Source organism: Loxodonta africana, chromosome 4 (genome assembly GCF_030014295.1).
Source record: "Loxodonta africana isolate mLoxAfr1 chromosome 4, mLoxAfr1.hap2, whole genome shotgun sequence".
Lineage (NCBI taxonomy): Eukaryota > Metazoa > Chordata > Mammalia > Proboscidea > Elephantidae > Loxodonta > Loxodonta africana.
The window spans coordinates 131233539-131257537 of record NC_087345.1 but is presented as its reverse complement, the minus strand read 5'-3'; the positions used below and the strand labels follow the sequence as shown (position 1 = coordinate 131257537).

At 40.7% G+C, this 23999-nt stretch overlaps 1 protein-coding gene across 1 annotated transcript in view; it reads left to right on the top strand.

Annotated features, from left to right (window-relative positions):
- The window catches only part of A2ML1 (alpha-2-macroglobulin like 1), a 44593-nt gene extending 21020 nt beyond the window's left edge, over positions 1-23573 (top strand). Inside the window, exons 17-36 of the mRNA XM_064284653.1 lie at positions 135-222; positions 1197-1314; positions 2881-3109; positions 3296-3422; positions 3606-3727; positions 4288-4339; positions 4650-4733; positions 6875-7051; positions 7215-7296; positions 7656-7812; positions 9275-9349; positions 9525-9687; positions 11231-11445; positions 14394-14609; positions 14787-14914; positions 15102-15192; positions 15489-15557; positions 20625-20727; positions 21205-21246; positions 21749-23573. Of these exons, the coding sequence (XP_064140723.1) occupies positions 135-222; positions 1197-1314; positions 2881-3109; positions 3296-3422; positions 3606-3727; positions 4288-4339; positions 4650-4733; positions 6875-7051; positions 7215-7296; positions 7656-7812; positions 9275-9349; positions 9525-9687; positions 11231-11445; positions 14394-14609; positions 14787-14914; positions 15102-15192; positions 15489-15557; positions 20625-20727; positions 21205-21245 (2337 nt within the window). The 3' untranslated portion in view covers position 21246; positions 21749-23573. The remainder of the gene's footprint in view (positions 1-134; positions 223-1196; positions 1315-2880; positions 3110-3295; positions 3423-3605; positions 3728-4287; positions 4340-4649; positions 4734-6874; positions 7052-7214; positions 7297-7655; positions 7813-9274; positions 9350-9524; positions 9688-11230; positions 11446-14393; positions 14610-14786; positions 14915-15101; positions 15193-15488; positions 15558-20624; positions 20728-21204; positions 21247-21748) is intronic.
- The last annotated feature ends 426 nt before the right edge of the window (positions 23574-23999 follow it).

The following is a 23999-nucleotide window of genomic DNA, read 5'->3' as shown; positions in this document are numbered from 1 at the left end:
ACCAGTTTTGACATTAGTAAGAAAATAAAGTTTTGGTTCAATGTTTTGATGGTGGAGCTCCTGGCAGTAGCTTTTTTAGTAGGGGAGGAGACCACCATAACACTTTTTTCTCTATTCTCTTTGGTGCCTATCAGGACATGGGCCTGAAAATACTGTCCAATGCCAAGATCAAGAAGCCAGTAGATTGTAATCGCCAGTTTCCAAATTACGCCACTGCAGTGGGTGAAGGTAAGCTACCTCTATGGCTTATGGATTCACTGAGATGTTTAAGTCAGAGAACTGTGAAAGCTCCCTTCTTGCATCCTGTTTTTGTACTGAACCTCTAACCGTAGGATGGTAATGGATTGTAGGTCATAAACATGGGCAGTTTCCCAAGGGTCTGTCTTTGGAGAGGGCTTTTGAAACCTGGAGCCCCTATCTACTCATTCCGTGGCCAAACCTCCTTCTCTGTCACTTCCATTTATGGCCTTTGTGACTAGATAGTTCCTCAGTAGTCCTTCCTCCATGCCTCTGATCAAATGTTCTCTGCTTCCTCTGAATTTCTTGCTAGTAGTCCTTCTATCTATATTTGTATCATGACATAAATCTTCTGTCTTCCTGAATTCCCTTATCCTTTTTTTTAGAAATATTATTTTTGTGTGTGTTTAGATGAACATTTACAGAGCAAAATAGTTTCTCATTAAACAATTAAACACATATTGTTTTGTGACATTGGTTGCCAATCCCACGATGTGTCAACACTCTCCCCTTCTTGACCTTGGTTTCCCTGTTACCAGCTTTTCTGTCCCCTTCTGCCTTATCCTCCTTGTCTCTAGCTTGGTGTGCCCATTTAGTCTCGTTTTGTTTTATGGGCCTGTCTAATCTTTGGTTGAAAGGTGAACCTCAGGAGTGACTTCAGTACTGTGTTAAAAGAGGTCCTAGGGCCATATTCTTGGGGTTTCTCCAGTCTCTGTCAGACTACTAAGTCTGATCTTTTTTTTGTGTGAGTTAGAATTTTGTCTATATTCATTGCCAGCTCTGTCTGGTACCGTCTATTGAGATCCCTGTCAGAGCAGTCAGTGGTGGTAGCTGGGTACCATCTAGTCTTGCTGGACTCAGTCTGGTGGAGGCTGTGGTAGTTGTGGTCCGTTAGTCCTTTGGACTAATCCTTCCCTGTGTCTTTGGTTTCAAAATTCTCTTATTCTTGATCTCCTCAGCAAGTGATGGTATTCGTCGAGAAGGTCTTCCGTTTTCATCTTCATCACCTCAGTCAGGCAGCTCTCAGGTTCGCCAGTACTTCCCAGAGACCTGGATCTGGGATCTGTTTCCTATTGGGTAAGTGGTATCTCAAACGTACAGCAAGATTATACAATGTGGAGCCAACAGAGAACTCAGAATCAGATAATTTCTAATGAATGCAAGTCCCAAGATAAGAAAGTTAAATGGGGGTATGGGAACTCTTTTTTTTCCCTGAATTTTTTTTTTTTTTATTGTGCTTTAGATGAAGGTTTACAGAGCAAATTAGTTTCTCATTAAACAATTAATACTCATACTGTTTTGTGACATTGGTTACCAACCCCGTGATATGTCAACACTCTCCCCTTCTTGACCTTGGGTTCCCCATTTCTATTCGTCCAGCTTTTCTGACCCTTCCTGCCTTCTTGTCCTTGTCTCTGGCCTGGTGTGTGCATTTAGTCTTGTATACATGGTTGAGCTACATGTATTATTGTTTGTTTTATGGACCTGTTTAATCTTTGGCTAAAGCTCAGGAGTGACTTCAATACTGAGTTAAAAAGATGTTCGGGGGCCATATTCGTGGGGTTTCTCCAGTCTGTGTCAGACTAGTAAGTCTGGTCTTTTTTTGTGAGTTTGAATTTTGTTCTACATTTTTCTCCAGCTCTGTCTGGGACCCTCTACTGTGATCCCTGTCAGAGCAGGGCACCATCTAGTTGTGCTGGACTCAGTCTGGTGGAGGCTGTGGTAGTTGTGGCCCATTAGACCTTTGGACTAATTTTCCCTGAATTTTTATACAATTATATACAATCACTTAAAACAAACCCACACTTTACACTCACTAAGATGTCTGTGATTTTAAAAAAGAAGAAAAGAACAAGCATTGGCAAGAATGTGAAGAAATTGAAACTGTCATTCATTGTTGGTGGGTTTGTAAAATGGTATAATCACTGTGGAAAACAGTTTGGCAGTTCCTCAAAAATTTATACATAGAATTGCCCTGTGGTCCAACAATTTCACTCCTAGGTATGAACCCAACAGAATGAAAGCAAGAATACAGATACTTGTGCATTTAGGGTCACTGCAACATTATTTACAATAGCCAAAAGGTGGAAACAACCCAAATGTCCATCAACACGTGAATAGATAAACAAAATGTGGCACATACATACAATAGAATATTACTTAGTCATAAAGAGAAATGAATTCCCTGTACTTGCTATCACATGAATAAACCTTGAAAACATTATGCTAAGTCAAAGAAGCCAATCATAAAGGACAAATATTGTATGATTCTACTTTATATAAAATATCTAGAATAGACAAGTGTGTTTTTTTTTTTAGGATAGAGACCAAAGTTTATTGGTGGTTACCAGGGGCAGGAGTGAGGGAGGAAAAAGAGATTCATTGCTTAGGGGACAGTGAGCTTCTGTTAAGGGTGATGGGAAAAACTAGGAACGGTTAATGACAATGGCTGAACAACATAATGAACACAATGAATTATACATGTAAAGATTTCAGAAATGGCAAATGTTTTGTTACCTGTATATTTACCACAATAAAAAGTGAGAAAAATTCATTTCTGCAGATGAGTTTACAGCATAATTCACCAATGCTCTTCCTATCCTGCCCTCCCTCTGCCTCACCTGGGTTCTTGTGTTCCCACAGTAACTCTGGGAAGGAGGCTGTCCATATCACAGTTCCTGATACCATCACCACGTGGAAGGCCATGACTTTCTGCACCTCCCAGTCCAGAGGCTTTGGTCTTTCACCTACTGTTGGACTAACTGCTTTCAAGCCATTCTTTGTTGATCTGACTCTCCCTTACTCAGTAGTTCGTGGGGAATCCTTTCGCCTTACTGCCACCATCTTCAATTATCTAAAGGACTGCATCAGGGTGAGAGCTGGGGATACAGGGAAAAGGTGTCGGCACTGGAACCACAGCCCCCTCTCTCAAGTTTAATCGGAAACATGTTTTCCCTGGGAAAAAGATGAGATGCCATTGCTTCTGCTCCTGAGATTCCCTGAGCCTCTGTCTGCTCTCTGCTTTGCTCATACCTTTTATCTCAAACATTCTTTTCAGATTCAGACCAACCTGGCTAAATCAGACAAGTACCAGGTGGAATCATGGGCAGGCTCTAAGGCCTCCAGCTGTCTCTGTGCTGATGAAGCAAAAACCTATCACTGGAATATCACAGCTATCAAACTGGGTAAGAGAGGGAACTGGTAGATTGGCAAGAAGAGCCTAGAGAGAAAGCTCATGGGGTCACCATGAGTTGGGGTCAACTAGATGGCAAATGGTTTTAAGTTTAAGAAGCACTGGTCTAGAGGAGAAAAGACCTTAGTGGTATCTCTGGCAGCAGGGCTAATGTATTCCTTCATCCTTCATCCAGGTCACATAAACTTTACAATTAGTACTGAGATTGTGGAAAGCAATGAACTCTGCGGAGGCCAGAAGGGGTTTGTTCCAGAAAAGGGCCGAAGTGATACACTCATTAAGCCAGTTCTGGTCAAGGTGAGTTTTCTGCAGGCCCAGTTTCAGAGGTGAAGATAGCAACCAACCCAGGATGCTCAGTGTGTAATCATACCAGTTAGCCTCTCATGGTAGTCTTACTCCAACTCCAATTAGGTAGCTTCAGCTTTCTTCTTCCTGGCCCCTTTCTGCCCTTAGACATTTGCCTAACCCATACCTATGATCTGTGAAAGTGCCTAGCACAGGGCCTGGCATATCATAGACACTCAATGAATGTTAGTTTCCCTTATCAAAATCCTTAACTTCATCATCATTAGATACCTTTTTTTAAGCCCATCATGAATCCCACTGACAATCCTTTCTCTTCCAAATTTCCTAGTCTTGTCCTTGCTCAGAAAGAATTTTACTGAGAGGCCCATCCCTGGGTTGAAAATAGAGTCCTGAGCTTCAAAGACAAGCTCTGTTCTTTCTAGTCCTGAAGGAAGCCTTGGGAACACAGGGAAGGCCCCTTCTCCTCACCGGCCTTCCTATTCCTTCCTTGTCACTTGCCCTGACACTTGCCTTCATTGTTTTCACCTGGACTGTGTCTCTGTTCATGCCAGCCTGAGGGAGTCCTCGTGGAGAAGACACACAACTCACTACTGTGCCCCAAAGGTGGGTCAGGTTGGAGGGTGGCTGGTGGTGAGAACCCTTAGGCAACAAGAGGTTTTCATAGATGAAAGGAAGGTATGGAACAAAGAGGCACAAGACAGTGTGGGGGTACCATCCCTCATGAGGCTAATTAACTGAGAGGCAGGATACAGAAGGGAAAATGCACGGTAGGATTGTGACTCTTTGGAATTTATTTTCAGCAAAGATTACTGTGAATCTGTCTCCACCTCACAGAAAGCTCTGGGTTATGGAAAGTTTTCATATGGTTTGAACCCAAAAACTCCCACTGATTTCACCCTCTGTTGTCTCACAGGAAAGGTGGCTTCAGAATCCATCTCCCTGGAGCTCCCTGTGGATGTCGTCCCTGATTCAGCCAAGGCTTTAGTTACTGTTCTGGGTAAGCAGCTAGAGATTCCTTGCTTAAAAAAAAAAAAAGTGGGGCTGGAAGCTGCAAAGGTGTGGAATGGGCTGGGCATGTGATCCTATCTGAAAGAAGGTGCAATCCATTAGAAGTGATGAAGGAAGAAGAGTTTAGTTTACATAGTGGGGGAATACAGAGCATAGGTATCGGTAGAGATGGTATTAGATGTATGCTGTAGTTAAACATGGAAACCCTGGTGGTGTAATGGTTAAGAGCTATGGCTGCTAACCAAAAGGTTGGCAGTTTGAATCCACCAGGTGCTCCTTGGAAACCATATGGGGCAGTTCTACTCTGTCCTATAGGGTTGCTATGAGTTGGAATTGACTTGAGGGCAATGGGTTTGTTATTTGTTTATTTTTGATAGTTAAACACAGAAAGGAGTCTGGGCAGGAAGAAATTAAAGGTAACAAAAGCTTGATATGTATTTAGGCTTAGGTGGTCTAGAAACGGGGTGGAAAGGACAAAGATTTGCAGCAGCTATTTAAAAAATTTGGAACTTAACCTATATGAGTAAAGTCAAGGGAAGATACAACCATGTTTACATAGGCAGGACCACTTCACTACTGTGGGCAAGGAGTAAGTAGAAAAGCATTCCCTTGAAAATCATATCAAACTTGTTTAGGGGCCCAGCTCTACTCTTTCCAGCCCTGTGATCTTGAGCAAGTTATTTAACAATTCTGATCCTTCTTTCCCCTTCAGTAAGACATGATAATAACTTACCTCTTGGGACTGGTATGAAGATTAAATGCAATATAGTTAAAGTTCTCAGTGTAATATCTGGTACACAGGAGGGGCCTTATAAATGTTTAGTTCTTTCTTTACTCTTTTACCCTCTTCCAAAGACTTTTGCTGGTCAAAATATTCTGTTTCTATTGTACTTTATTCATATCTCTAGTATAGTATATATCTCATTTTATTGCACTGTAGTTCACTGTGTATGTCTTCCACACTGTATTGTGAGTTCCTTGAGGAGAAGAGCCATGCCTTTTTCATTTCTGTTTCGAGCGTAGTTTCTGGATCATAGTTGACATTCAGTACATATTTATAGATTTGAATTTACCTCAGTGGCTAAAATGCAGATGTTGATGAGTTGCTTATGTTAGGCTTACTGGCTTATAAAGCGTATAGAGGAGTCTGTAGACATAACTTGGGAAAGGATTTCGGGATTGCACATGTGTGGAAGGGACTTGGTGATTTTGAGGGTGATGTGTTTGTACACAGTGGAGGAAATTAGAAGTTGGGCCTAAATATCACAGGTTTTGTTACATCACTCATCAGCTCCAGTGACAGGTCTTCTGAAAAGCTCTGAATGCCCTTAGGTGGTACCTTTCTGGGTCCCAGAGTCCCTGGGTAGTACAAACAGTTAACGCACTTGGCTGCTAACTGAAAGGTTGGAGATTTAAATCTACCTTGGAAGAAAGGTCTGGGGATCCACTTCCCAAAAAAGCAGCTGTTGGAAACAGAGTAGAACACAGTTCTATTCTGCCACACATGGGGACTCAATGGTAACTGGTTTTGGTTCTGGGTACCTACTGTCTTTTACATACCTAACTTTGTATTATAGTACTATATTGTAATGAATTATAATTGTGATATGTTGGAATTGTTTGACACTCTGTGATCTCTTTGAGGATAGAGACTGTGTTTGTCTTATTGCTGTATCTCCAGGGCACATAGTTGTTTTTGTTGTTAGGTGCCGTGGGGTCGGTCCCGACTCATAGTGACCCTATGTACTGCAGAACAAAACAGTGGTCCTGCACCATGCTCACAATCGTTGTTATGCTTAAGCCCATTGTTGCAGCCACTGTGTCAGCACCTCTCATTGAGGGTCTTCCTCTTTTCAGTGGACTCTGTACTTTACCAAGCATGATGTCCTTCTCCAGGGACTGATCCCTCCTGATAACATGTCCAAACTATGTAAGACACAGTCTCGCCATTCTTGCTTCTAAGGAATATTCTGGTTGTACTTCTTCCAAGAAGTACAATGAGTGCACATAGTAAGCACTCATTAAATGATAGGTAATATGTGTTTGTTAAATGAATGATTTTTTATAAAATCTTAAGGATTTTCTCTTTTCCTTACCTCTGTATTCTTTCTCTCTCCTTTTGGATCCCAGGGGACATTATGGGCACTGCCCTGCAGAACCTAGACAGTCTGGTGCAGATGCCAAGTGGCTGTGGGGAGCAGAACATGGTCTTGTTTGCCCCCATCATCTATGTCTTGCAGTATCTAGAGAAGGCAGGGCTGCTGACTGAGGAAATCAAGTCTCGGGCAGTGGGTTTTCTGGAGACAGGTAAGCTGGTTCAATCTTTCTTGGGCATTCCTCTCCTTCAGGGTCTATGATGGGTTGAAAAAATACAGGGAAATTCCAGTCCTTGAGGTATCCAGGTTCTCGAAGGGAATAGGGGTGTGTTTTGAAGTTGTCACCATGATCTAAAACCACATCTGGCTTCCAGGGTACCAGAGAGAGCTGAGGTACAAACACAGGAATGGTTCATACAGTGCCTTTGGGGAGCGGGATGAAAATGGAAATACATGGTAATTTTGCCCATTTCCCAATAAGTCCTGCTACCTCTGAACACAATTTCCAAGCCCTCTGAAATTATTCCTCCCCTCTCCCCTTAATCCTATTCCTTCTTGAACTCAGCCCTCCACCTATCTAGTACTGTCTATTTCAGCCTTTCCTTTGGTTGAGTCCCATATCCTTCTCCTGATCTCGTGCCCTCCCCAGTTCTTGTCCCTACTAATGCCCATTAATGCACCCTTTTTCCAGACCTCCTTTGCATTATGTTTCCTCAACTTCCCTTCTGGAACCATACACCAGGATAAGCTATAGAACTTTTGCACCCTCACCAGGAAACCTCCTGTAAGCCATGTTTCCCTCTTTACCCATGTAGGCTGACAGCCTTTGTCACCAAATGCTTTGGCCAGGCTCAGGAATTCATCTTCATTGATGACAAGAACATCCAGGATGCTCTTAAGTGGATGGCAGGAAACCAGCTCCCCAGTGGCTGCTATGTCAATGTGGGAAAGCTCCTTGACACATCTATGAAGGTGAGGGTCTGGCCAGGGCCCTTGAGCCCACTTGCTATGTCTGGGAGGAACTTGTTCCTCTGACTCAATAGCATCCAAAAAGCACTGGTCTGGGCGCCAGTGTTCTTCAGGTCTCAGCTCTGGTTCTGAGTGGCCTTGGACAACGCACTTAACAGTCTAAGCCTCAGCTTTCATATCTGTAGAAAGGGGACATGGAGTAGAACATGGTGTGATCCCCAAATCAGCAGCATCAGCACCACCTGGGGACTTATTTCAAAGGCAAATTCCAGCCCCACCTCAGACTAACTGAATGAGAAACTTCATGGGTGTGGGCCAGGAACCTGTTTTAACTTGCCTTCCAGATCGTTCTGATGCTTGCTGAAATTTGAGAACCATTAGTCTAGAAGATCTCTGGGCCTTTTACCATCTCCTGAAATCTGGTGTGTAATCTAAATAAAGCCATTTCCTCTGGTGAGGACTAATAGGCAGCCCAGTGTTTTTTGTAGTGTTGCCAGTGTTGCCTGTGATAAAAAATAGCCTTAATTGGGAGTACTCTGTGCCAGGTACTGTTCTAAGTACTTTATTTCTATTTGATATTGTTTAATGCTTACAACAAATCAATGCAACAGGCACTTACGTCACGTTATTAATTCCCTTTTACAGATGAAGAAACTAAGGCATTGAGATTAAGTAAATTGTCAAGGTCATTGCTAGTTAGTGTTAGAACTGTGGCAGTCTGACGCCATAGGCACTGCTCTCACCCACTCACTACGTGGCCAGTTGTTCTAAGTTGCCGTTGAGATGGCTCTGACTCATGGCAACCTTATGTGTAACAGAAGGAAATGTTGCCCAATCCTGTGACACTTCTCCTAAATATAGCGTGAGATGCAGATGCTGGAGGTTAACTTGGTCAGTTCAGAACATATTCAGCAAAAGAAAGATTTGTATGAACTTCCCTAGAGAAATCATTTACATTGTTATTCCAGGGCCTGGATTAAAAATCTTAAGCGTTAAAAAAAACCCAAAAAACTCTATATAAGATTCACTAGTTTTCCTTAGCAATATCATTAATATCACACACAAGCAAAATTTTGCTGAAGATATTTTAAAAATGGCTGCAGCAATACATTGACAGGGAACTGCCAGAAATTCAAGCTGAATTTAGAAGATAGGACAAAGAGTATCTTTGCTGATGTCAGGTGGATCTTGGCTGAAAGCAGAGAATACCAGAAAGAAGTTTACCTGTTTTTTATTGGCTACATGAAGGCATTTTACTGCGTAGATCATAACAAATTATGGATAACGTTGCAAAGAATTCTGTGTCCTGGAGGCTTAGAGCTGCAGCTAGTTTGTGGAAAAGGGCACTTTGTAAAATAATTCATTTATTCAAAGGGGATGCTTTTTTTTTTTTTTTTTGCCATTGCACACAGTCCCTGCCTGTGCTGGCTGCTGTCCTGACTTCCCTCTCCCTGTTCCCTTCTAGGGTGGTGTTGATGATGAGATCTCGTTGACTGCATACATCACAGCTGCATTGCTGGAGATGGGAAAGACCATAGATGTGAGTTTTTCTAGCTCTTCCTCTTTATACTCTTCCTATCACACCTATCCCTAGAGAAATTCCCCTCTCTTGCCTCAATTCACCTTTTAATCAGGAGAAAGATGTGATGATTTCCCTATTGCTTCCCACTTTGCAAAGAATGCCTTATAAATTGTTATTTGTCTTCACTTTGCAGGATCCAATGGTGAGTCAGGGTCTGCAGTGTCTCAAGAATTCTGCCATGGCCACCACCAACCTCTACACACAGGCCCTCCTAGCTTATACCTTCTCCTTGGCTGAGGAAGAGGACATCAGGAATAGTCTTCTTGAAAAATTAGATCAACAGGCTATCATCTCAGGTATGCTGGTCAGGTTAGGAGTACTTTAGAAATGGTGAAAATATGTGAGTTATCTCTAATTTTCCTCAGTCCCACATATATTCAATTCTAAGATTCATTTTAGTAGAATTTGGTAAGTCATAAAATCATCATTGGGAACTCTGAAGGAAAGCCCATGTAAGACCTCATTGGGCAGTGTTATACTTCAGCATGAAAAGGAATTAGGTGGTAGAAGCTGGTCAGAAAATTTATTGGCATTGCAGAATCACCTTTTGGAGGTCTTTAAAAATTCTTTGGAGCCTGTGGGTGGTGCAAACAGCACACTCAGCTGCTAACCAAGAGTTTGGAAGTTTAAGTTCACCCACAGGCACTTCTGAAGGAAGGCCTGGCGATCTACTACCAAAAAATCGGCCATTGAAGACCCTGTGGAGCACCATTCTACTTTGACACACATGGGGTCACCAAGAGTTGGAATCGACTGGGCGGCAACCGATATTTTTTTTAGTGTGGGATCACTAAGATGATCTTAAGATAAGATGAGAATTAAACTCAGAGATTTTTCAAGGTTGTTTAAAACTTTTGGATATACTTGAAGTAATAGCTGAAGTTCTAGCAGATCTTATGTAAAAAATATTAATGCATCTCATTTATCTATCTATATATTTGAAATTATACTTCCAGGCAGAAATTTAATCTCAGCTTTCATTTATACTAATGTCATTGCTGAAGTATCCTCATATGGGCTCTGGGTAATGTTCTTGGCTAGTGCGTAAGCAACTCTAGTCACAAAATGGGTGTCTCTGACAGTGGGTGGAGTATACCGTCACCAATTGATTTAATGTGATTATGTCTTCTCCATTATCTTCAGGCTCACATGTGTTCTGTTATGATCTTTCAATCAGATTGCCTCCTATGGATTATTCATTCTTGGTACTCCTATTTAAATAGGCTTGTTGCTCCTGTTCTTCTTATTTCCATTTGTTTTTCTTTTACTATAAGTTGGCTGTCATAGCGTTTTGCTCTCCTGTTCTATTTGAAGGTGTTCTAATATTTCCTTAGCATTTTTTCTATGGTTTCTCAGAGTTCTTATGCATATTTTACCATTTTTATTCTTCTAAAAATGTTAAACCCTTGATTAAGTAAAATAAATATTGAGAAATTAATGAAATTCTTTAAGTCAAGAAAGGTCCCCAAACACATAAGAGTCTCATAAGACATTTCTACTTACTTATCTCTGATAGCATCAGAATTCATAAATTGACAAAGATGGTTTTCCTGTAATTCTGGACCATTTACTGATGCTCCCAGGTAAGCCATAACTTGGGGATTTATTTATGTGTGGCTGTATACACACACACACACACACACATACACACACACACATCCCTGCATCCTGCAAATACGTTATGACCAATAAATTAGCTAATTCTGAGTGACAATTGTTTCTAACTGAGGGTTAAAATTCTTGGCTAGTACTTTCTCTGCTCTAAAGTACGGCATTTACAAACGGAATATGGGAAAGCCAGTTCCTTCCAGGGTCTTCCTCATGCTTCTTTCTCCCTAGGAGAGTCTATTCACTGGAGCCAGAAGCCTTCTCAGCCATCGAATGCCAGGTTTTGGTCTGAACCCAAGGCTATAGATGTGGAACTCACAGCATATGTTTTGTTGGCCCAGCTTGCCAAGGCCAGGCTGACTCAAAAGGAAATAGCCAAGGCCACCGGAATAGTGGCTTGGCTGGCCAAGCAACGCAATGCATATGGAGGCTTCTCTTCGACTCAGGTAAACAGCTTGCTCTCCTCACTGCTGCTTATCAGATAGAATTAGATCCTGTGTGGAGATAGAGGAAAAAATATCACTTTCACCCTCTAGGTCCAGGATCTTATAATTCTAGAGACAGAAAAAGCATGTGAAAAATATACAGAAGGACTCATAAAATTGGATCATATGAGCACATCAATAGTACCAGATTTATTTAATCCCCTTTCTTTGTAGAGTATGAAACATCATGAGATCCATGTTTTTACATGTAAATAGGACATATATAATTATGACTAAATTTATGTATTAATAAATCAGAAAGCCGATTTTGGGGTCTGTAAACATAAAATCATACATGATGAACATACCTCCTCCTTCTGCTGTTACAGGGATTCAGAAGCAAGAAAGATATAATCTCTACCCTCAAAAGTTTACACTCTAGAAGGAAAGTTTAGGACAAGTTCTATATATTATAAAACAGGATCTGGTTATAACATAATAAAGGTACAAAATACTATAGAATTCCAAAAGTGAAAGAGAAGTCACATCAGATTGAGGGATAAGAAAAGTCTTCACAGAGGAATAGCATTTGAGGTACATCTACAGGATATGTAAAATTTGATCGGCAACTATTGAAAGGAAGAGGAAATGGTTTGAGTAATGACACCAATTTGTGGAAGTATAGGATGGCCTTTGGGAAAACTGGTTTAGCTAAATTGTAATAGAACTTAAATTGGAAAGGTAAGGTAGATTCATATTATGAAGGCCTTGTATGTCAGACTCCAGTTTGTGCCTAATCCTGGGGAGCTGTTAATGTTTTTTTAACTTTATTTCAGAAAGATTAATCTGGAGGTTGGTGTAGAGGACCAGATATTGGACTTGAAGAGAGCAGGAGACTGTTTAATTTGTCTAGTTCAGGCATAAAGGGAAATTGAATTAGCGCGGTGGCAGTAAGAAAAAAAAAAAAAGAGGGTTAGAATTGGATAATAAAGTTCGATTGGTGTCATAAACAAAATTCTCTCACATTACCGCAAAGAGAAGTCATCCATTCATTTATTTTGCACATATTATTACATACCCACTATGAATCACTGTGATGCAGATACAGAAGTAAACAAGAAAACACACAATGGAGAACCCCTGAGGGGGCAGGAAAGCAGTGGGATGCAGACCCCAGATTCTTGTGAAAAGACCAGACTTAATGGTCTGACTAAGATCAGAAGGACCCTGGTGGCCATGGTCCCCAGACCTTTTGCTAGCCCAAGACAGGAACCATTCCCAAAGCCAACTCTTCAGACAGGGATTGGACTAGACAATGGAATAGAAAATGACACTGGTGAAGAATGAGCTTCTTGGGTCAAGTAGACACATGAGACTATTTGGCATCTCCTGTCTGGAGGGGAGATGAGACGGTATAGGGGGACAGAAGCTGCCCAAATGGACACAAAAAGAGAGTGGAGGGAAGGAGTGTGCTATCTCATTAGGCGGAAAGCAATTAGGAGTATATAGCAAGGTGTATATAAATTTTTGTGTGAGAGACTAACTTGATTTGTAAACTTTCACTTAAAGCACAATAGTAATAATAATGAAAAGAAGTTAATAAGAAAACATATTTTTTGTCCTCACAGAGCTTATACTCTAACTTGTTGAAATCAAGGTGAGTTTCTCTGAGGATGTAATGTGTAAATGAATAGATTTTTAATAGATGGACTATCTGGCAAAGGTGTTAAGAGCACTAAGTTTACATATGAGAATGACTTATTTGGGATTTTTAAAACTTACATAGTAATGTGTCTCCCTGTTTCAGCGAGATTCTTGGCCAAAGATTAGGAGAGGCTCCATTCTTCTTGCTAAGTTGTAAACCATTATAATCCATAAAAATATTTTTAGAAAGCAATGGGCAAAATATTTAGAACTCTCAGTGACAGATATATGTCAGAATTGTTTTTCAATAAAATCCTTGGCTATCACAAGAAGTCATGTATCCCATATCACCCACCCTAGTTTTTCAGGTGTTGGTGAGGTTCATTTCCTTGAATTGTTCCCATATGTACAAGCAGTGAAGACCTCTCTGATTACATTTCCCAAAAGCTAGACAAAAAGTTGTAGATGATCAAGCTGCATCGATATAACCTGTTCACAGCTTCCCCTAGGCTGGGTGACCTGACTTCCTATTTTATATGACAGTGATGGCATCTAAATACAATTGTTCTTTTTCATTTGGAATATGAAGAAGTGGGGTTCCTTTATTCTGAAATAGATATTTTACAAAATGTCAAGCGTGTAGAAATTCTCATGGCACAGAGCAAGATGTGATAGTTTTGCTGAACTCTTCATTCTTTCTTTTCTCTCCGCTAGTTATAATTTACATATATTATGTTTTTGCTGAAATACCAATGGAAAGATTCAAACTATGTGATGCCATGCTCTTTCAGTGACAGCTTACCTGTCTTATTCCCAAATGAAGATTGTCATATGGCATAATAGCTAAGAAGGCTTGCCCTGCAAGGAAGGACTTTCCAAGGATCCCTGCTACTCTCCCCAACTGTGACATAGACTATTATGCAGTTAAATAGCTTCATGACTGTCTAATTTCTATGGCTATCAAGTTACTGCGGTTTCCTTCCAAAATAAGGAGCTGCAAAATATAATGAACGGTTAGTTATACATTTATTTCTAGCAAAGGAATAGCCCCTTCTGAAGCTAGGTGTGGTTTCTGAATATGAATATATTAGATTAGCCAAAAGACCTATGGCTATACAATAATAACTTGCTAAAGGTCATTTTCTCTTCAAGGAAATACATTTTGATTTTATGTCAGCTTCCCCAGGGGAGGTGAATGTGAATTAGAAGGGGTATCACCCCAGCCAGCTAACAACAACCAGATGTATGAGTTTATAGGGTTGTTTGAGGTTAATTCCAAAGGTTCACAAAATGGTAAGCATATGCTTGTTCTTTTTCTTCCTCAGGATACTGTAGTTGCTCTCCAAGCTCTTGCTAAATATGCTGCCACTGCTTATGCACCATCTGAGGAAGTCAACCTGGTTGTAAAATCCACTCAGAATTTCCAACACACTTTCAATGTACAGACTGTAAATCGGTTGGTACTTCAGCAGAAGAATCTACCTAATATCCCCGGAGTGTATACCTTGGAAGCCTCCGGTCAGGGCTGTGTCTACGTGCAGGTAAGCCAAGATACATGAGAAAGAAATCAGGCTGGGAAGGCAAGTCTGAGGGTATCTTTGCCTCAAATGGAATCTCCTGCCTATCTCCCTATCTTACTTGTAAGGAAAGTAGTTTGAAATGTACAGTCTCTAAGGTTCTTCTCAACTCTGATTTGGTTATCTATTTCTTCTTGTCAGATGGTGCTCAGGTACAACATTCTGCCTCCCAAAAATGTGGAGACCTTTAGTCTTAGTGTGGAAATGGGAAGAGCTAGATGTGACAAACCTACTTCACCTCGATCCTTGACTCTTACCATCCATACCAGGTGAGGAATTAGAGCAATTGGAAAGCTGGGATGGTTGCAGGGGCACCTGGCTCACAGGAGCTGGGCTGGGATGTATTTGTGCATGCGTGTGTGTGTGCGCGCACGTGCGCGTGCATGTGCTGAGGATGCAGAGCACACTGCGAGAGGAAATAAGGGCTCATACAGGTTTGCTTCTTCCTGCCCTCAGTTATGTGGGGAGCCGGAGTTCTTCCAATATGGCCATCGTGGAGGTGAAGATGCTATCTGGGTTCAGTCCCATGGAGGGCACCAATCAGTTAGTAAGTTGTTTCTGTTTTCTTCATTTAACTAGTCTCCATGGGACCTAACATTATCATCAAAAAGCTGGTGAAATGGGCATCATGGTATATATCCACAACTCTGACTGGATTACCTAAATTAGCTACAAAGGTGCATCAATCATATGAAATGGAACCTGTAAACATCTTGGTTCTTTTTCCCTACCTTTTCCACGGTATACAGGTTTTCTTGTAATGGCAGAGCTTTGGAAGGGATAAGGAAGGCTCTGGCTCTTAAAAAAAAAAATTTAGTCTCCCTTTTTTCCTTTCCTATTCAGCTCCTCCAGCAACCACTGGTGAAGAAGTTCGAATATGGACCTGATACACTTAACATTTATTTGGAAGAGGTAAGTATTCAGGAGCTACACCAAAGCGCTTCATTGCTTCTGCATTTTTTTTTGTGACTCCCCCACAATCTATATACACTAGCGTAACACACACAGGGATGAGAGAGTGAGTCCACACCCATGAAGTGAACATGAAATGGGTGGTGGATGAAGGAAGTTGGAAATACCAACCACAATCTTGTGACCACTTGCAGAAATAAAGACTATAGACTCTACCTAATTTTCTACCTTGTTTTGCTATGCACATACTTAAACTAATTTTTCTTTTCTTTTCCTCCATGCTGGTGTAACATGAAATACCCTGCGCTACCCCTACAGCAACACTGTCCAATAGATATACAATGCCAGCCACTTATGTCATTTTAAAACATCTCGTGGTCATGTAAAAAAGAAAAAAAAAACTGATGAAATTAATTTTAGTATATATTTTTTACCCTTATGTATCCAAAATATTTTTATTTCACCATGTAATTTATAAATGTAAGTATTAATGAGATATTTACATCCTTTTTCTTTTTTTTTTCTATACAACGTCTTTGAAATCCAGTATGTATTTTACCACGAGTCCTGATGGCACAGTGATTAAGAATGCAGCTGCTAACCAAAGGTCTGCAATTCGAATCCACCAGCCACTCCTTGGAAACCCTATACCCAACCCACTTCCACTGAGTTGATTCCCACTCACAGCAACCCTATAGGACACAGTAGGACTGCCCCATAGGGTTTCCAAGGAGCACCTGGGGGATTCAAACTGCCAACCTTTTGGTTAGCAGCCACAGGTCTTAACCACTAAGCAACAAGGTTTTCCAATAGAACAGTTCTACTCTGTCTTGCTCGACGGCAATGGGTTTGGTTTTGGTTTTTTATGTATTTTACCACTACAGCATGTCTCAATTCTGACTGGCCATATTTCAAGTGCTCAATGACCACATGCGACAGTGCAGTGCTAGAGTATAACAGCAGTTAATAGGAGGGTCTCTGAAGCCAGGCTGCCTGGGCTGTGACCCTGGTTGTAGCATTCACCGTGTGACCTTAGGAAAGTTGTTCAATGTCTCTGTTTTCTCAGCTGTAAAATGTGAGTGGGTAGTGGTTAGAATAGTATCTCTCTCATAGAGCTATTGGTCCTTTGGTTTTATCTTTTTCTCAAAACTACCTAAGGCTGATAGTGTCCAAAATTTTAGCTCTGGGGTATTACATATATATATATTTCCCCTTTTCCCTTTATTTCTCACTTTTTTCTCTTTTTTAAGACTACAATAAAGGTTATTGTGTTAGTTTCCTAGGGTTTGTTGTTTGTTGTGCTATAAAGTCAATTCTGACTCATAGCGACCCTATATGACAGAGTGGAACTGCCCCAGAGGGTTTCTCAGACTGTAATCTTTTTTTTTTTTAATTAATTTTTATTGTGCTTTAAGTAAAAGTTTACAAATAAAGTCAGTCTCTCATACAAAAATTTATGTATACCTTGCTATACACTCCTAATTGTTCTCCCTGTAATGCGACAGCACGCTCCTTCCCTTCATTTTCTCTTCTCGTGTCCATTTGGGGAGCTTCTGGCCACTCTGCTCTCTCGTCTCGCCTCCAGACAGGAGATGCCAACATAGTCTCATGTGTCTACTTGATCCAAGAAGCTCCTTCTTCACCATTATTATTTTCCATCCCATATTCCAGTCCAATCCCTGTCTGAAGAGTTGGCTTTGGGAATGGTTCCTGTCTTGGGCTAGTAGAAGGTTCGGGGACCATGGCCTCTGGGGTCCTTTTAGTCCCAGTCTGACCATTAAGTCTGGTCTTTTCATGAGAATTTGGGGTCTGCATCCCACTGCTCTCCTGCTCCCTCAGGAGTTCTCTGTTGTGTTCCCTGTCAGGGCAGCCATTGGTTGTGGCCAGGCTCCATCTAATTGTGGTCTCAGGCTGATGGAGGCTCTGGTTTATGTGGTCCTTTCTGTCTCTTAGGCTCATAATTACCTTGTGTCTTTGGTGTTCTTCATTCTTCCTTCAGGCTGTAATCTTTACGGGAGATCACCATGTCTTTTCTCCTGCGGAGCCGCTGGTGTGTTCGAATCGCTGACCTTTTGCTTAGCAGCCGAGTGCTTAACCATTGCACCTCCAGGACTACTGTAACAAAATACCACAAACTAGATGAATTAAAACAACAGAAATTTATTCTCTTGCAGTTCTGAAGGCTAGAAGTTTGAAATCAGGTTTTGACAGGGCCATGCTTTCTCTGAAGCTCTAACGAAGGAATCTGTTGCATGCCTTTCTCTAAGCTTCTGACATTGCTGGCAGTCTTTGGTGTTCCTTGGCTTGCAGATATATCATTCCAACCTCTGTCTCCATCGTTACATGGCGTCCTCCCTGTGTGTCTGTCTGTGCTTCTTCTCTTCTTATAAGAACGGTCATGTTCGATTAAGGCCCACCCTAATCTAGTAAGACCTCATCTTAACTTGATTAAATATACACAGGTACGTGGGGTTAGAACTTCAACATATCTTTTTTGGGGACACAATTCAACCCACAACAATTACCGAAACAGTTTGTTACCCTTATATCTCATCCCTCTTTCAATGTTTCCTAGATTTGTTTCTCATACTGAGTACCTCCTCTAACAGAAGCCAGTTATCATAAACTTTAGAATCGTATTAACAAAATCATGCCGAATAGGTTTACCAATTCCCCAATTTTTCTCCTTTTATGTCTCATCTCTTTTTCTCTGTTCTTCTCATCTTCATCATATATTTCTTCATTCTTTTTGCCATTCTTTTTGTTGTCGCATTCATCTTGCCTTTTAATATCCTTCTTTGGCCTTCCTTATTTCTTAGCCATTTACCTTTCAAAAGTATGTTTTTATAAAAAATTTTTTGGAAGGGTTAGGGTTATTCAGAAGAAAACACATTTTGGGAGGAGTTGTGGATCGGGATGGGCAGAAGGAGGAGGGGGCGGGGCTCCAGAGGCACTGACATGAAGGGACTTCAGATTTTGAGAAAACACTTTCAGAATAAAACATTATTAGATGCTGAATGGAGTCTCTGAGTAGTGCAAACAGTTAATCGCTTGACTACACCTCAGAAGAAAACCCGGCAATCTGTTTCTGAAAGGTCACAGCCTTGAAAACTCTATGCAGCACAGCTCTACGCTGTACACATGGGGCCACAATGAGTCAGAATCTACTCGTTTGGTATTTTTTTGTTTTAGATGCTAAATACTGAAATCAGGTTTTTTTTTAAGTGGGGGGAAGGTCATTTACTTTAAATCTGTATAGTAATTGAATGATGGACAAGAATAGCAGTTCTAAAGATTTTTTGTTTAAGGACCCCTTTATACCATTACATTACTGAGGACCTCAAAGTTCTTTTGGTTCTGGGGGTTATATTTCTTGATGCTTATTACATTAGAAATTGAAACTGAGAAAAATTTTAAATATTAATTCATCTAAAAACAGTAATAAAAGCCCACTACATTTTAATGTAAATAACAGTTTTATGAAAAATAACTACTTTTTCTGAAACAAAAATATAGTAAGAACAGTGACACCTTTTACATTTTTGCAAATGTCTTTATTCTCCAGCAAAAGAGAGTTAAATTCTCCTATCTGCCTCAGCATTCAATCTGTTTCAGTATCATACATCAAGTAGCCTCTGGATAATTCTCCTGTACATTCGTAAGAATGAGAGTGAAAAAAACAAATAATGTCTTAGTATTATTCTGAAAATAATTTTGACCTCACAGAGCCCCCGATACAGCCTTGAGTATCCCTGAAGTGTTATACCCTTAGAGAACCACTGGTCTTGAAGAGTTTGGGAAATCCCTTCCAGTTAAGTGTTTATAACTCCATACCTATAAATTTTGTAATATGAGTCTTATTTTCTTGTCATATCAGATTAATTAATACAATTTCTTAGAGTCTTCATTTATTCAACAAATAATTATTTCGGAACCGGTATGTGCCAGGCACTCTTCTAAGTGATGAAGATATAGAAGTGAAAAAGGTAGACATGGCCCTTGCCCTCGTGGGGCTTATATGCTAGCAAAAAAGCAGGAGATATGCAAGTTTTAAAAAAATGACGTACCCACACACGTATGCCACGTGTGTACATATATTTTTGTCAGTATATATATATAATATATATACATATTTCAGTATACATGTGTGGATAGATAGACAGACAGACAGATAGATAGATGATAGACAGACAGACAGACAGATAGACAGACAGATAGATAGATAGACCCACCCATTGTTGTCAAGTTGATTCCGACTTATAGTGACCCTATAGGACATAGTAGAACTGCCTCATAGGGTTTCCAAGGAGCACCTGGTGGATTTGAACTGCTGACCTTTTGGTTAGCAGCTATAGCACTTAACCACTATGCCCCAGGGTTTCCATATATACAGATATTTAGATAGACATAGATATATTTAGGAGCCCTAGTGCCATAGTAGTTAAGTGCTCAGCTACTAACCAAAAGGTCAGTAGTTCAAATCCACCAGCAGCTCCTTGGAAACCCTATGGGAGAAGCTCTGCTCTGTCCTGTAAGGTCAGTATGAATGGGAACCGACTCGACGGCATCCAACAACATATATATATATATATTTGGTAGTAATTTCAGTAGTAATAAGTGCTATGCAGGATAAGGGGATAGAGAAAGACAATGGGAGATAGGCCAGTGATGCGGCTGTTTCCAAATAAGGTGATCAGGGAAAGTCTCTCTGAGTATGTGTCATTTGATCAGAGACCTGAATGAAGAGAAAAAGAAAACCAATAGAGAACATAGAACTGCTGGAATAAAATAGCAGTCTCTATTTCTTTAGACACTTTAAGTTAGGTTATAGTTGACCTTGAGTAGAATAAATCCTTTTATAGGAGGACTAGGGAGCTGTAGGGTAAGAAGAAAGAGCTAGGAAGTCAGCAGGAGGCCATAGCTTGAACACTGGCATGGGCAGAAGGAATAGGTAAAAGGGTTTCGAAAATCTGTGAAAAAAGCAAGGGTCCTATGTAATCATCACATTACATAGAGCCTTATTTTCATCTTCGTTGTAACGTGATGTTTCTTCTATCTTCCCCACAGCTTGGTAAGAAGACTCAGACTTATACCTTCACTATTACCCAAAGTGTGTTGGTCACCAACCTGAAACCAGCAACCATCAAAGTCTATGACTACTACCTACCAGGTGAGGGCTGTCACCACTAGCTGAGCTCTTACCTGCATCTCCCAACATATTCCTGCCTCTTTTTCGTGGTATCTTTCTTAATTTTACAGACAGTACTTCCCAAACCAAGTAGCATATACTTGGATTATTTAATTTCCTAAAACACTTTAATTCAATTTTATGCCATTTTTAAAAAGTCTTCTACACTAGAGACATTTTATATGATGTACTTCATAAAAAAAGAACTTGTGGACCAGTTTCTCTAAGGGCCGACTATTCTTAATTTTTTTAACTGTGATTAACAACTTGCTGGATCATTTCATTTCTGATTTACCATGGCTTGCAAATGTTAGTGATTGAAACTTACTATAATTTTGAGTATTCTCACCACTTGTAGGAACCCTCTGAAAAGGGCTAAAGCAGTGCGCTTTTATAAAGCATTTCTGTCTGAACGTATGAGGCCCTCAGTGCAATGATACATACCATTTCATTTTACAGATGAGCAGGCAACAATTCAGTATTCGGATCCCTGTGAATGAGGTGAGCCTGACAGAGAGAAGGGTGGAGTCTTGGGGTATGGCGGTGGTTTTCAGAAGTTGAGGGAACCCTTTTTTAAATTACTGTTATTGTCATTTGGAAGCATTTTTTCTTTTTAATAGAAATTGGGCTCTCCTTTTTTGTCCTAACCTCTTGAAGAGAGAGAGTAATAGTCTCCATAATTCACATCAGAAAAAGTTAATAGTGGCATTTGTGTGAAGGGTTCTGTCTGATTTATTAAAAACAATAATTTTTTTCTACCACGCTGAAAATAGATTGATTTTTTTCCTAATTATTTGTACACAATATGTCTTCATTATATGAAAATAGTAAGAAGACGGTAAAGGTTACCTGATTCCACTCCCCTGAGATAACGCTATGCATAACCTCACCATGCTTTTGTGAGATATTTTTCTGTATTCTCTGACATCTCTCATAGGAAGAAGCCCCTCTACCAAAGTTAAGACCTTCTGGATAACATGACGTCTTTTTCTTTTTTTTTCAGAATAGAAGCTGGAAAGATGCTAAATGAATCCTATACGACATTACAGGAGGGTGTAGCATTCTGCCTCTTAAAAGCACAACTTAATCAAATCATTTGATTTCTCTGATTAAAAGATGGGTGGGTAACAAACGAGCAGGCCTGTACCTCAGCTTTTTTATACTACCTCGCAGATGCATAGATGCCAAGATAAAGGGTTGGGGGAGATAGAACAGGAATAATCACACAAAGGAGGAATTCCAGGGGAATGGGGGAGGGAGATGTGGTCTAGCCATTGGTTTAGTCATTCAGGGAACTTTCCAGAGAGGAGACGGTGGTAAAGACTAATCTAGGGAAGATAAGACTGTCTTCCTGGGGGTTACATCTAAGGTAAGATGTGATTTATGGCTTTTGGTATCGGCAAAAAAAATAAAGCTTGGAGAAAAAAATCTTTTCACTTTGTTCTATGCATATCAATGTCAATACCACAGTTCTATTTAAAGATAATGGTCATCCTTTAACAAAAACTCAGAATTTGGCTTTTCCTTAGATCTTTTGATCCAGCTCTTTCCAAGAATCATGTTGAAGGTATACGTAGGGGTTAAAGTACCAGGTGCCATGGAGATGATTCTGACTCCTGTTGACCCCATGTGTGTCAGAGTAGAACTGTAGTCAGTAGGGTTTTCAATGGCTGATTTTTCAGAAGTAAATCACCAGGCCTTTCTTCCAACACACCTCTGGGTGGACTCAAACCTCCAACCTTTCGGTGAGCAGCTGAGTGAATTAACAATTTGCACCACCCAGGACTCTGGGGGTTAGAGGAGAGAATCCTAATGAAGTGGTTCTGTTCAGCCAGCTCACCATCACAGGGTAAACACAGATTGATAACAAGAAAAGTGACTGGCCAGGGTTGCCTCTGCTTCCCTGCTGCGTGATTCTCTCAGCCTTGCCCACACAGGACACCTATCATGATGTAAGCTCTTCCTTGGAGGAATGTATTTGTTTTGTAAACAGAGGTTAGAAGTAAAAGGGATTCAGTGAGAAAAATGAGTTATATTTAAATAAATAGAGAAGATTCTCTGGGCAACTATATCCTTTTACCATAGATAGATGTTCACACTCTGTAATTGGTCCTCTGGATCTTAAAGTCTGATGGAAAGAATCAGGGAAAAATAAATCCACACCGAAGAGAGTATTTCCCTAAGCCCAGAGATACATTTGCTTAAACTGTTCATTTCCTGCCTCCTCCACCCTAGACCCTGCCTTGGTGCGGCTTGTTGTTGTGAATTGCCCTCTAGTGGTTTCTCACTCATGCTAGGAGTTCCCAAAGTGAGGGGAGCTGGGGAAGATACCCAAAGTAGGTCATCCACTAGGTTCTCTCAGCCCTCATATCAAGGGAAGAGAACAGAGAACACTAAAGAAAAGAGGCTAGTCAGGACAGCTCCTCCCACTCACCCGAAGTCCCACCCCCTGTATATTTTAGTCCTTGGGTCTTGCCACAGCTTCTCCTCTTTTGGAACAGGGGGAGATGGTGGTCCTTAGGACTCGATAGGTTATATCTGGGCCGAACACATTTTTAAATGATTACAAAATCTCTTTATTCTTGTATCTTTTGGGGTTTCAGATGCAAGGAAAAGAATAGTCTTATAACTTACGTTACCAGCTACACTGAATACCAAAAATCAGTTGCTGTTGAGTCATTTCTGACTCTTGGTGACCTCCATGTGTCTCAGAGTAGAACTGTGCTCCACAGGGTTTTCAGCGGGTGATTTTTCAGAAGTGGACCACCAGGCCTGTCTTCTGAGGTGCCTCTGGGTGGATTTGCAGCTGAGAATGTCAACATTTTGCACCACCCAGGGAAGGATTAAAACTTACATTGGTTAGCTTACTGAAATGTAAATATTACGCATACTTGAGAAACAAGGCGATGAGAAGAATTAAGTGACATTTAGTTTAAATGATATTATTATAGTATTTATATTAAGTACTCAATACCTACATTTGTTATATGCCAGGTACTGTATCAAGCCTGAGCCCTGGTAGCACAGTGGTTAGGCACTTGGCTGCTAGCTGAAAGGTGGGCAGTTTTAGTCCACCAGCAGCTCTGTGGGAGGAAGATGTGGCGGTCTGCTTCTGTAAAGATTTACAGCTTTAGAAACCCTATGGGGCAGTTCTACTCTGTCCTGTAGGGTCGCTATGAGTCAAAATTGACTCGACAGCAATGGGTTTTTTTGGTATCAAGCCTGGGGATGCAAAGATAAATAAAATGTGATTT